General features: G+C 64.2%; 1 protein-coding gene across 1 annotated transcript; it reads left to right on the forward strand.

The window, feature by feature from the left end:
- The first annotated feature begins 294 nt into the window (after positions 1–294).
- Positions 295–12,244, forward strand: FMNL1 (formin like 1). The gene is made up of 25 exons (XM_068996608.1): positions 295–351; positions 593–676; positions 765–838; positions 1,381–1,464; positions 1,678–1,812; positions 2,990–3,098; positions 3,322–3,398; positions 3,491–3,584; positions 3,905–3,979; positions 4,517–4,627; positions 4,699–4,848; positions 4,940–5,041; positions 5,149–5,386; positions 5,592–5,897; positions 6,011–6,132; positions 6,590–6,792; positions 7,278–7,512; positions 7,595–7,663; positions 7,777–7,857; positions 8,396–8,525; positions 8,613–8,776; positions 9,014–9,115; positions 9,391–9,483; positions 9,665–9,788; positions 10,756–12,244. The coding sequence occupies exons 1-25, from the start codon at positions 295–297 to the stop codon at positions 10,857–10,859; spliced, it is 3,123 nt and encodes a 1,040-aa protein (XP_068852709.1). The 3' UTR covers positions 10,860–12,244.
- Positions 12,245–12,611: the final 367 nt, after the last annotated feature.

Here is a 12,611-nt window from a genome sequence, read left to right on the forward strand (position 1 = left end):
TCCTGAGAATGCTGTTCTCTTTTCCCCACCACTGTTCCCACTGTCCCACTAGTGTCCCCATCTTCTCACTGGAATCTTCATGTCCCACCAGTGGTGTCCCCATTCTCCCACCAACATCCCCATCCTCCCATGGGTATCCCCATGTCCCACTGGTGTCCCCATGTCCCACTGCTGAGCAGGGACACCCAGTGCTGGGTGAGCAGGGGCTGCTACAGCCCCAGGGGTGTTTTTGGGGTGACCCCCAGTGCTGACACCCTTCACCCACAGAATTCCATGAACCTGCCCCCGGACAAGATGAAGCTGCTCAACCAGTACGACAACGAGAAGAAGTGGGAGCTAATCTGTGACCAGGTGAGGTCCAAGCTCACAGCATCCCCAGTGCTGTCCCTGTCCCCAAGTGCCACTCGTGGCATCAATCTGGCTGTACCGAGCACTGACATCCATCTCATTACTGACACAACACCTTATTAACCTCATTAAGCATTGATGCAGTTGGGGTGGGGACAGGGACACTGTGGCTGCTGTGGGGACAGTGGCATGTCCCCGTGCCACAGCAGGTGGCCCAGTTTCAGCCTCTCTCTGGGGCTCGCAGGAGCGTTTCCAGGTGAAAAACCCTCCGTCTGCCTACATCCAGAAGCTGAAGAGCTACTTGGACACGGGTGGTGTCAGCAGGAAGGTGAGGGGTCCCCGTTGCACCCCGGTCCCCTGGTCCCCATCCCAGGCTGGGCACAGGCACGGTGCCAATGGCTGTCCCCGTCCCACAGTTCAAGAGACGAGTGCAGGAGTCCACGCAGGTGCTCCGGGAGCTGGAGATTTCCCTGAGGACCAACTACATCGGGTAAGGGTGGGGGTGGCACTGTCACCCAGACGCTGCCGCTCTCCGGGGTGGGGTTGGACGTGCTGCTGGCTGTGGCTGGAGGGTGACAGCAGGATGTGGAGGCTGTGGCCCCATCCTTCCCTCCTGGGGGGCCTGAGGGTGCTGAGGCAGATGGGGGTGCTGTGGGGTCTGAACTCCATTTTGGCTCTCTGGTACCCCCTGGGTGCCAGGAGGGACCCTGCCCCCACCCTGGGTGTCCTGACCCCTTGTGGGGTGGTGGGTGCCCATGGTCCCCAGGGCCAGGCTGTCCTGTGGTGGCAGCAGTGGCAGCGGTGGCAGCGGTGACAGGAGAGCCCTTGGGCTGTGTCCCCCATATATCAGGGTCACCATGGCACTCACCTGGCCTCAGAGAAATGCCAGCTCATGGTGCCACCTCATGTCCCCAGCGTGTTCCACCCTTGCTGGGGAGCTCTGACCAGGGGGTGGCTCCACCGAGGGTCTGAGGGCGCGGGGAGAGAGAATGTGAGGGTTGGCAGAGCCCACTAACCCTCTGCACCCTCCAGCTGGGTCCAGGAGTTCCTCAACGAGGAGAACAAGGGGCTGGACGTGCTGCTGGAGTACCTCGCCTTTGCCCAGTGCTCCGTCGCGTACGTCCCCACCGGGTGCCCCGTCCCTAAGGCTGGGATCAGCCTCCCCTGGGGCTCAGCGGGGCTGGGGGGTCCCTGGGGGTGCCCTCCCTTGTCATCAGGGCGATGCTCCACGGCTGGGGCTGAGCAGAACATCCCCAACATCCCTGAGGGGCATCTGCCCGTATTGGGGTGCCACGTCTCACCCGTCCCCATGTCCCCACGGGCCACCAGGTATGACATGGAGAGCACAGAGAACAGCAGCCCCGGCTCTGACAAGGGCAAGGAGCGGTCGCTGGAGGACCTGAACAAAAGCACCTCCTCGTCCCCCACCCAGGGCTCCTCCAAAATGCGGCCCCTCACTGTAAGGTAACGTGTGGTCCCGTCCCCAACTGTCCCCCTGTCCCTGTGCCATGTCCCCGCTCTTGCCTCGCTGCACCCCCGGCCGCGCCGCGCTTGGAGAGGGGCTTGGCAGGGAGACGCAGGCTCGGTCCTAAAAATGGGTGCCCATTGCTGGTTTAAGGGTAGGGCCAAAGCCGCATCCCCCTGTGTGCCCCCAGGGGCTGGGCTGGATCCGTGTCCCCACCCTGGTACTGAGACCGTCCAGGGGTGCTCTGGTTAAACCCCAGGAACACACAAAAATTGGGGGTGTTGGAGATTTTGGGAGAGCAAATCGCAGCCCCCTGGTTTAAACTCGGGGCGGAGGGACGGGCCTGTGTCCCCCGAAGCCGGTCCTGGTGGCTGGTGGCTCTCGCTTGGTGCCGCTCGCCCGCAGCCCCGTCTAACCCCGCTCTTCTCTTGCACGCTGCCGGGGACGCGCTGACGGTAGGTGACGGGGCACTGGCGGGACGGGGACACCCCGCGGGACCCCGCTGCTGGTCACCGGTGTTGGGGACAGGGCCTGCGGAGCATCCCCGGTGGGCGGGGGGTCCCAGGGACACCCCACCGCGGTCACCCCAGGAGCTGTAACGTGGCACCCCGGGGACCGCGGGGGTCCCTCGCCGCCTGCCAGCAGCTCTGGAGGGGCCGGGGTGTCCCTCCCAGCCCCAGAGACAGGTCAGGAGGGACGTGGCACCCGCAGGGGGTCCCATCCCTTGTCCCCGAGCCCGGGTGTCCCCGGGGCGGCGCGGGAGCCCCGTTTCTCCCTCCTGTCCTGCAGGCTCTAACGCGCCTCCAGCTGCTGCCTCTCGAACCAGCACATCCACACCCTCCTCCGCCACGTCCACCCCAGCGTCCCCTGCGGTGCCCCGGGCAGCGATGGGGACAGTGCCCCCAGGTCACCCGGCAGCTCCTGCCCGCCCCGGTGAGCCTCCGAGACCACCCGTGTGCACGAGGGGCCCCAAATCCCGTCCCACCCCACATCACCCCCCCGCCCGAGGGTTTCTAGATGGACACGGACACGGAGGTTTCTCCCGTGGGGTGCAGCCGCCCGGGTACCCCGGTGTCCCCCCGCCCCCGCTGCCACCCCCATGCGCTGTCCCCTCCCCGCTTTGCGCTGCGCCCGCGACCGCCCCGGGCCCCGCTGAGCCGCGCTCTCCCCGCCCAGGCTGAACCCCTCGCACAGCAGGAAGACGCTGCGCAACTCGCGGCTCGTCAGCCAGAAGGACGATGTCCATGTGTGCATCATGTGCCTCCGCGCCATCATGAACTACCAGGTGCGAGTGGGCGGCATCCGCGGAGATCCTCCCGGGGCTCCCCCGGGATCCCCCGCGCCTGCGGTGGCAGCTTCGGGGTGGCACCGGGTCTGCATCCCCTGGCTCTGAGATGTCCTCATCCAACCTCCTGTCTGGTGGGGATGCGGCATGGGGGTGTCCCAAGGTCCTGGAGTGTCTCCAGGAGGACACGCGATGCCATTAATGCTCCTTTCCCCTCCCCAAGTCTGGCTTCAGCCTGGTGATGAACCACCCAGCCTGTGTCAACGAGATCACCCTGAGCCTCAACAACAAGAGTGCCAGGTAGGAGATGCCCTGTCCCCTGTTGTCCCTTGTCCCCCCGTCCCCTCGCCAGCCCCATGGCCCCAACCCCCTCACACTGCATGTTCCTGCAGAACCAAGGCCCTGGTGCTGGAGCTGCTGGCCGCCGTCTGCCTGGTCCGAGGTGGCCACGACATCATCCTGGCTGCCTTTGACAACTTCAAGGAGGTGAGTCCCCAGCAGGGACACCCAGTCCCCACATGAACATCTGTGCTCCAGCTGGGTTTGTGCCTCAGTTTCCCTGTGTGCGGCAGAGCCCTGTGCCATCCTCAAAATGCCAGTCTCTGGCTCACTTAGGGATGTTCCAGTCACTGAGCTTGATGTCCCCATGCCAGCCTGTGTCCCCAGGGCCATGTCCCAGCTGGGCTGGGTGCCTGGCAGCACCAGTCAGGGTTGGGGTGGTGTCACCAACGGGTACCTCCTGTCCACCCTCCTGGGTGTCCCCTGGCCATGCCCTCCCTGGCCTTCAGCCCCCTGCTCCCCTCTAGGTCTGCGGGGAGAAGAACCGCTTCGAGAAGCTGATGGAATATTTCCGAAACGAGGACACCAACATCGACTTCATGGTGAGTGGCTGCTGGTGCTCGTGCTCTGCTGTCCTCAGAGCATCATGTCGCCAAGGCTGCTGCACTGTGCCCAGGCCATTATGCCCCAAGAGCCCCTAAGCCACCACACTGTCCCCGTGGCACCATGCCACAAGGGATGCTGAGCCACCAAACTCTCCTCAGGCCACCATGCCACAAGGGATGCTGAGCCACCCTGCTGTCCTGAGAGTGGCATGTCCCAAGGGCTGCCGTGTCCAAGGGCTGCCAGGCTGTTCTGCTGTCCCCAAGGGCTTCTAAGCCACCACACTGTCCCTAAGGGCTTTGTGTCCCCAAGGGCTTCTAAGCCACCGAACTGTCCCCAGGCCATCATGTCCCCAAGGCCAAGGTGCTGTCCCCAGGCCACCATGTCTCCAGGACTGTGCAAACCACCATGCACTCCCCAGGGGCACCGTGTCCCTGCGGGCCACCAACCCCGCATGCAGCCCCCAGGGCAGTGTCCCCAAGGGCCACCCTGCCCCTGTGCTGTGCCTGTGGCCGCGCTGAGCCGTGTCCCTGCAGGTGGCCTGCATGCAGTTCATCAACATCGTGGTGCACTCGGTGGAGAACATGAACTTCCGCGTGTTCCTGCAGTACGAGTTCACCCACCTGGGGCTGGACCAGTACCTGGAGGTGGGTGATCCCGAGGGGGGGTGCCGGGGGTGCTGCCAGTGCTGATGGTGACCCCGGCTGTCCCTTGGCAGACTCTGCGCCTCACCGAGAGCGACAAGCTGCAGGTGCAGATCCAAGCCTACCTGGACAACGTCTTCGACGTGGGGGCCATGCTGGAGGACTCGGAGACCAAGACGGCGGTGCTGGAGCACATGGAGGAGCTGCAGGAGCACGTCAGCCAGGTGGGCCGTGGGCGCGTGGGCAGAGCCGCTGACGCAAGCCCCGAGGGAGGGATGAGGACGGGGCTGAGCGGCGGCGCCTCGTCCCCCACAGTTGACGGAGAAGCTGCAGGATGCGGAGAACGACTCCATGGCCAAGATAGCGGAGCTGGAGAAGCAGCTGAGCCAGGCGCGGCGGGAGCTGGAAGCGCTGCGGGTGAGCCAGGGGTGCCGCGGTGCTGAGGGAAGGCTGGGGCTGAGGGACCGGGGACTGAGGGGTGCAGTGGGACACCGGTGACCTGCCGGGGGTTGTCACCTCTCCAGGAGCAGCTGAGCCCCCCGCGGCCGCCCAGCCCGCCGTCCCCGCAGCCCCAGGAGTGCTACAGGCTGGCGCTGGAGCGGCGGCTGGCGGAGCTCGAGGAGAAGGGGTTGGTGCAGATCCTGCGTGGGCCCGACGGAGACGTCGCCATCGAAATTGTCCCCGTTGTCATAGAAACCCCCGCAGCCCCCGTGGTTTCTGGAGAGGCCACTGCCACCGCCGACACCACCGCCTCCTGCACAGGTACCGCGGGTGCAAGGGGATGTCCCCGTCCCGGCGGGGACACCTGGCACAAAGGAGGGGTGGCAGCGAGTCTGGGCACAGAAACCGAGGCGGGGGTGTGGGGATGTGCCCAGGGGCTCAGGATAATGCGGTGGCAGAGGGAGCGTGGTGGTGGCACCGTGCCCTGCTGTGTCACCGTCTCACCCACCTCTTCTTTCCCTTGCAGATGCTCCGGCTCTGGCTCCAGCCCCCCCGCCACCACCAGCACCTGCTGTCCCCCCGCCCCCACCCCCTCCACCCCCCCCACCTCTGCCGGGGGCTGAGCCCGTCCCCCCCCCACCCCCTGCACCCCCTCTGCCCACAGGAACCGCCCCCCCCCCGGCTCCCCCACTCCCGGGTGCCCCAGTGCCGCCACCCCCTCCACCGCTCCCGGGGGGGCTGGAGGGGCCCGTGCCCCCTCCTCCACCACCCCCACCCCTCGGTGGGGAGCCCCCAGCCGGGCCGGGTGCCCCTCCCACTGCCAACAGTTCAGGTGAGTGTGGCCCAGAGATGGTGGGGATGTTCCCTGGAGGGGTCTGGGGGCACCCTGGAGTGGGTTTGGGACCCCTCTCCCTGTGACGTGCCCCCCTGCCTGTGACCCTGCAGTGAAGGTGAAGAAGCCGATCCAGACCAAGTTCCGCATGCCCGTCTTCAACTGGGTGGCCCTGAAGCCGAGCCAGATCGACGGCACCGTCTTCACCGAGCTCAACGACGAGAAGGTGCTGCAGGTGAGCACTCGGGGACGAGGGGCCGGGCACAGGGTGCCTGGGTGGGTCAGTGCCCCAGGCCATGCTGGCGGTGCCTCGTGCCCGCCCTGCACCCGCCTGCGGTGTCACAGGGCTGCAGGAGGATCCGGAGGTCGGGAAAACTCCTTAGCACCATGGAGAGGGACAGCATGGGATCAGGCGTGCTTCTCCTTTCACCCTGTCCTTGTCCCTTTGCTCCATCCTCATCCTCACATCCGGTCCTTTTCTTCTTCCTCATCTCCATCCTCTGGTCCCCTCACCCCCTCCTTATCCCCCCCCATCCCCTCGCCTGCCCACGTACTTGTCCCCTTGTTCCATCCCCATTCCCCTGCTTCACCTCAATCCTCGTCTCACCCTTATCCCGTTCCTCTGGCCCCACCCTCACCGCGGATGTCTCGTGCCACCTCCCTGCCGTGCCCACAGCCCTGTGTCCCCGCAGGAGCTGGACATGAGTGACTTTGAGGAGCAGTTCAAGACCAAGGCACAGGGCCCTGCCCTGGATATCAGTGCCCTCAAGGCCAAGGCCACGCAGAAGGCCCCCTGCAAGGTGACCCTCATGGAGTCCAACCGGGCCAAGAACTTGGCCATCACCCTGCGCAAGGGCGGCCGCAGTGTCCAGGACATCTGCACGGCCATCGAGACGTGAGTGCTCCCCCCCGGGGTGGAGCAAGGTCGGGATAAGGTCGGGCACAGCCCAGCTGGACCAAGGGGTTGGGGTGGTGGGGGTTTGGTGGGATACAGGGATTAGTGTGGGGATGCAGGGACAAGATACAGAGGGATGGAGAGATGGAGGGATCAGATGTAGGGATGGAGAGATGCAGGAATGAGATACGAGACACAGGGGTGTGGGGGCCAGACAGAGAGACAGAGGGACGCAGAGACCGGTTGTGGGGATGGAGGGGTGCAGGACCAGATGCAGAGAGAGGGAGGGATGCAGGAACCAGATGTGAGATGAAGGGATGTGGGGACCAAAGATAGAGAGATGGAGGGATCCATATGGAGAGAGAGAGAGATGCAGGGTCCAGGTATAGAAAAACAGAGTGATGCAGGAACCAGCTGTGGGGGTGGAGGGATGTTTGGGACCTGCGGCAGGGTCTGACAGTGCCAGGGGTGTCCCCTCCCTGCAGGTACGACCAGCAAGTCCTGAGCCTCGACTTCCTGGAGCTGCTGCTGCGCTTCCTGCCCACCGAGTACGAGCGGACCCTGATCGGGAAGTTCGAGCGCGACCAGCAGCCGCCAGAGGAGCTCTCGGACGAGGACCAGTTCATGATCCGCTTCAGCAAGATCCCGCGCCTGGCCGAGCGCATGAACGTCATGATCTTCCTGGGCAGCTTCGGCGACACGGCGCAGCTGCTCATGCCGGTGTGTGCCGGGGACGGGCGGGGCGGGGGCTGCGCGGGGGCGGCTCCTGCGGCGACACTCAACCCTTCCCTCCCTCCCACAGCAACTCAACGCCATCATCGCCGCCTCCATGTCCCTCAAGTCCTCCAGCAAACTGCGCCACATCCTCGAGGTGAGGGCTTTGGGGCGAAGTGGCCCCGATGGGTGCACACCCAGTGCTGGCAGGGTGTCTGTAGGCACTGCGCCCTCCCGGCCCTGTGTCCCCAAGCCGTGGTGTCCCTGCAGATCGTCCTGGCCTTCGGGAACTACATGAACAGCAGCAAGCGTGGAGCTGCCTACGGCTTCCGGCTGCAGAGCCTCGACGCGGTAGGGTCGGCATGGGGTGCCTGGTGTGGGGGTGATCGGGGGCACTGCCACTGCCAGGGACCAGCCCTGGGGACAGAGGGACACAAGGATCAGCTGTAGGGATGGAAGGACACAGGAACCTGCTGTGGGGATAGAGGGATACAAGGACCAGCAATAGGGATGGAGGAACATGAGGTTGAGCTGTGAGGATGGAGGGATGAAGAGACTGAGTATAGGGTCGGAGAGGCAAGGGGAGGAGGTAGAGGGATGGAGATACAGGAATGAGGCTGGAAGGATGGAGACCTGATGTGGAGAGGTTAAAGGATTCAAGGACCTTGATGGAGGAAGGATGGGATGAAGGAAGATGGGAACCAGGTGTGGGGACAGAGCGATGCAGACCCAGGCATGGAGATGGAGAAAGATGGGAATCAGCCATGGGAACGGAGGGATGCAGACCTGGCTGGGGGATGGAGGGATGCAGACCCAGCCACCAGAGGCAGCCCCGGGCAGGGTGGGGGCGTGGTGATTGCGGGTCGGGGCTGACTCTGCCCTGCCCCAGCTCCTGGAGATGAAGTCGACAGACCGCAAGCAGACGCTGCTGCATTACCTGGTGCGGGTGATCATGGAGAAGTACCCGGAGCTCACCGGCTTCCACACCGAGCTGCACTTCCTCGACAAGGCAGGCACAGGTAGTGCCCACGGGCCCCGGGCTGGGGGTCGAGGCAGCCCCTGGCACTCTGAGCCTGCCCCGACCCTGCACTGCTCCCCTCCTGCAGTGTCCCTGGACGGCGTCCTGCAGGACGTGCGGAGCCTGCAGCAGGGCATGGAGCTGACCCGCAGGGAGTTCATGAGACAGGACGACAGCCCCGTGCTCAAGGACTTCCTCAAGGTCAACTCGGAAGTGATGGAGAAGCTGCAGGCTGACAGCAAAACCGCCAAGGTGGGTGCTGGGGTGGGGCAGGGTCGTGGGGGCAGTCCCCTGCATGGGGACACCCTGGGGTGGCCTCTGCTCACACCTTTGCCCCAGGGGAGAGGCTCCTGCTTGGGATGTGGCTCTGGTGGGCAGCCAGGAGGGATATGGGGCGGGATGGGGAGGTGGGAGAGGCTGGAAGGAGGCGGCACGTGATGGGCACCGCTGCCCAGCCCCAGCCCGCGGATCGGGTGTCTCTGCCCACAGGAAGCATATGAGTCAGCTGTGGAGTATTTCGGGGAGAACCCCAAGACCAGTCCCCCCACCACCTTCTTCCCCATGTTCATGCGCTTCATCAGAGCCTACAAGGTAGGAGGGGGCCTCTCCTCCTCTCTGTTTCTGAGGAGGAGATTTGGGGAGGAGATTTGGGGCATCTGACCCCACTTGGGAGCAATCAGCAGAAGCCACAGGCAGGGCTTGGGCTTGTGGGGCCAGGAGACCCTGGGGCTCGGGAATGCCTTTGGGATGGTCAGAGATGTTGGAACTGGGTTGGGGTGAGCCGGGGGCTGTGAGGGGAGGAAGGAGGGGGGGCTGCAGTCCTGGACTCCCCTGGCTCAGCACACCCTTCCTGCACCTCTCCCAAGAAAGCAGAGCAGGACATCGAGCTGTGGAAGAAACAAGAGGCTGCAGCCAAAGAGGCAGAATCCGGCTCCCCTGGCAGTGAGCAGCAGCCCGAGGTGAAGACACCCCCATATCTGTGTCCTGGTGGGGTCCCAGCCCCAGCCCTGAGCGGGCTGAGTGGTGGGGAAGGACTAAACGGGTCCTGGGGAGGGAGAGCTGGGTGGGAGGTGAAGATGAGGATACCCCATCTCCTCTGGGGTGTGATCACGCCACTCAACTGCCCTGTTCCCTCCCCAGCTGCCTGTCCAGAAGGCCAGGAGGCAGCAGATGGACATGATTGCTGAGCTGAAGAAGAGGCAGATGGTGAAGGAGCCGCTCATCTATGAAGGCAAAGATGGGGCCATCGAGGATATAATTTCAGGTGAGAGATGATTTCAGGTGAGCAGCCAGGTGTCCCCACATCACAGACCCAGAGCTGAGGGCTGCAGGGGCTGTCACAGGAGCTGGAGGGTCACCAAGCCCCATCATAGGGACCAAGCCTACCTGCAGCACCTTCCCATCCCACATGGCAAAGCTGCCGAGTGCTCCCTGCCCTGTCTCATATCTCTTCCTCCTCTTCTGCTTCTTCCTCCTCTCTCCTCCTCCTGCTCCTCCTCGCTGTCTCTGGATCGCTCTGCTCAGCTCTCAAAACTGTCCCTTTCACGGCCCGGACGGGCAAACGCTCGTCCCGGCTCTTCTGCGACGTGAGCTTCAACGAGGAGAGCCCTCTGTAGGTAACGTGGGGCCGCGGGGCCGGCGCAGGGGGGCGGGGGCTGCCGGGCTTCCCCCTCCCCGCCGGGGTTTCTCCAGGTGTGCGGCCGGATTTGCCCCACGCTGAACCCCAACCCCGGGGGCACCCGGGATCAGCCCCCGGTGCTGTGCTGGGCTCCGAGAGCCGAGGGTGGCGGTCCCACGGGCTGATTGTTCGGAGCTGCTGCTCCTCCCGTCCTTGCGTGCGGCTCTTGGCTCCTCCTGTGTATCCTCATACCCAGAGGGGCGATCCCGGGCAGAGACAGGACAGGGAGGAAGGGTTTTAAACTAAAAGTTTAAAAGGAGAGTTTTAGGTTGAAGGTTCGGAAAAATTCATTCCTGTGAGGGTGAACCCTGGCACAGGTTGGCCAGGGAAGCTGTGGCTGCCCCTGGATCCCTGGAAGTGTCCAAGGCCAGGTTGGACGGGTCTTGGAGCCACCTGGGACAGTGGGAGGTGTCCCTGCCCATGGCAGGGGTGGCACTGGATGGGCTTTAAGGTCCCTCCAACCCAAACCATTCCATGTGTCTGTGATGGGTGATCCCAGCCATCCCGGGTGGGCAGTGAAGCTCACGCAGCCCCTGCGCTTCCCCCGGTGCAGATCTGCGCAACAACCCGTACCGGCGGGGGGACAAGGCCCGCGGCAGCGCCAAGAAACGCGCGGCGGGGCAGAGCCTGCAGGCGACGCCGGACATCGCGCTGTGACCGGCGCCGTCCCTGCAGCTCCGGGACCGGGGCAGGATCATCCTCCCGACGCAGATGGGACCGCAGGATGTCAGTCCCGCAGCCCGGGGCTCGGCGGGGTGGAGGGACACTGCCTGCTCCGAGCTTCTCCAGCCGCTTAACGCGCCAGCTCCACCCTGCCCGCCTGGGGTCTGGCACGGGCACCCCCGGCGCTTGCTTGGCGATGTCCCTGAACTCCTCTCCCCAGGCTGGCGGGGCTGGGGAACCCTCCTGGCTATGGACAGGGAGGGGGAAGCACAGAAAGGGCCCCAACTTGTCCTGGAAGGAAAAGAGGGGCTGTCCCATCCCTACCCCGGCGCTGCTCCCTCGCACGCCAGCCGCGGGGCCAGCCCTGCGCACCGGCGGGTCCCACTCCTCAGCTTGCTGGTGCCTTTGATTGCCGCTGCGGGAGGGGAGGGGGTGTCAGCGGGGACACGGCGGTCCCCGCACATCTCCCCCGCCTCCTCCGGCCCCGCAGAGCCCCTCGAGATCCGCGTTCTCCTGCGCTGCAGAGCCAGCGAAGAGCTGCTGCAAAGCTCCCACCCTGGGCACCTCCCGGCCCCACCGGCTGGCAGCGGTGCTATTTTACATGATTTTATGTCTTCCTTCAAATTTCTCTGTGCTGCGGCAGCAAGGATGGGAACACCCCCACACAGGGTGCCCCCAAGGCTGTGGCGAGCAGCGCTGGGCTGTTCCTCGCCGCAGGAGAGGCTCCGTAGCTGCGACAATCAGCAGCAGGGACAAGTCCCTGCGAGGTGGTGGCACCTCCGCCCACCAGCATCCACCTGCACTGTCGGAGCTGGAGCCTCTGGGATAAACCGGGACTGTCAGCCCGGGGTGGGACACGCAGGAGACGCCGGCAGCCTCCAGCCCCGCAGCAACCGCGATCCCAAAGGCTGCGGGGTCCCTGCTGCCACCAGGCAGGAGGGGTCCGAGAGCCGCAGGAGATTCTCGGTACCGCACTGGACCCGACCGTCGCTCCCTCCCCTGCGCCGCTGCTGCTGAGTAACCCCCGACCCCGCAGAGCCGCAATGAAACCTCTCGGTGCATTCGCTTCATAAACGGCCCCCGCTCGTCCCGATGCGAGGACGCGCCTCCCTCCTCCTGTCCCTGCTCCTGTCCCTCCTCTTGTCCCTCCTCTTGTCCCTTCTCGCTGGTCCCAGCTTTAGCCAGAGCAGCCGCTGCTTCCTGCTGTATTTAAGCTGCTTCAGCGCCGGCTCCGTGTCCGGGGAGGGATGGGAAATGAATGTGTAACTTATAAATGCCTTTAAGCCAGAAATGTAAACCATTAACTGCTCATTTGTATACATTATTTTTATATACTGAAGGCCTGTTTAATCTAAAGCAGAACTGGTAATAAAATGTCTCAGAGGATAAAAGACTTGTCTGGGAGAAGGGTTTGCATGGAGGGGGCGATGCTGTCACAGAGGTGAGGGAGAAAAGGAAGGAAAGATGGAATGAAGGAAGGATGGAGGGAGGAAGGGAGAGAGGGAAAGAGGAAAGAAGGGAGGAAGGGGGGAAGATGAAGGGAGGGATGGAAAGATGGAGGGAGTGGCTGTGGCTGCCCATGGATCCCTGGAAATGTCCAAGGCCAGGTTGGACAGGGCTTGGAGCAGCCTGGGATAGTGGGAGGTGAGAGGGTGGAACAAGATGATCTTTGGGTCCCTTCCAACCCAAACCAGTCTGGAATTCTAGCAACCAACCACCCACCATTTTTTGAGGACAACAGATCTG

Source organism: Aphelocoma coerulescens, chromosome 27, assembly GCF_041296385.1.
Source record: "Aphelocoma coerulescens isolate FSJ_1873_10779 chromosome 27, UR_Acoe_1.0, whole genome shotgun sequence".
Lineage (NCBI taxonomy): Eukaryota > Metazoa > Chordata > Aves > Passeriformes > Corvidae > Aphelocoma > Aphelocoma coerulescens.

Coding starts and splice junctions, on each gene's coding strand:
- FMNL1 (XM_068996608.1), top strand. CDS start 295: ATGAAGCTGCTCAACCAGTACGACAACGAGAAGAAGTGGGAGCTAATC. Junction 6,793..7,277: donor ATCTGCACGGCCATCGAGAC/GTGAGTGCTCCC, acceptor CCCTCCCTGCAG/GTACGACCAGCAAGTCCTGA. Junction 7,513..7,594: donor CGGCGCAGCTGCTCATGCCG/GTGTGTGCCGGG, acceptor TCCCTCCCACAG/CAACTCAACGCCATCATCGC.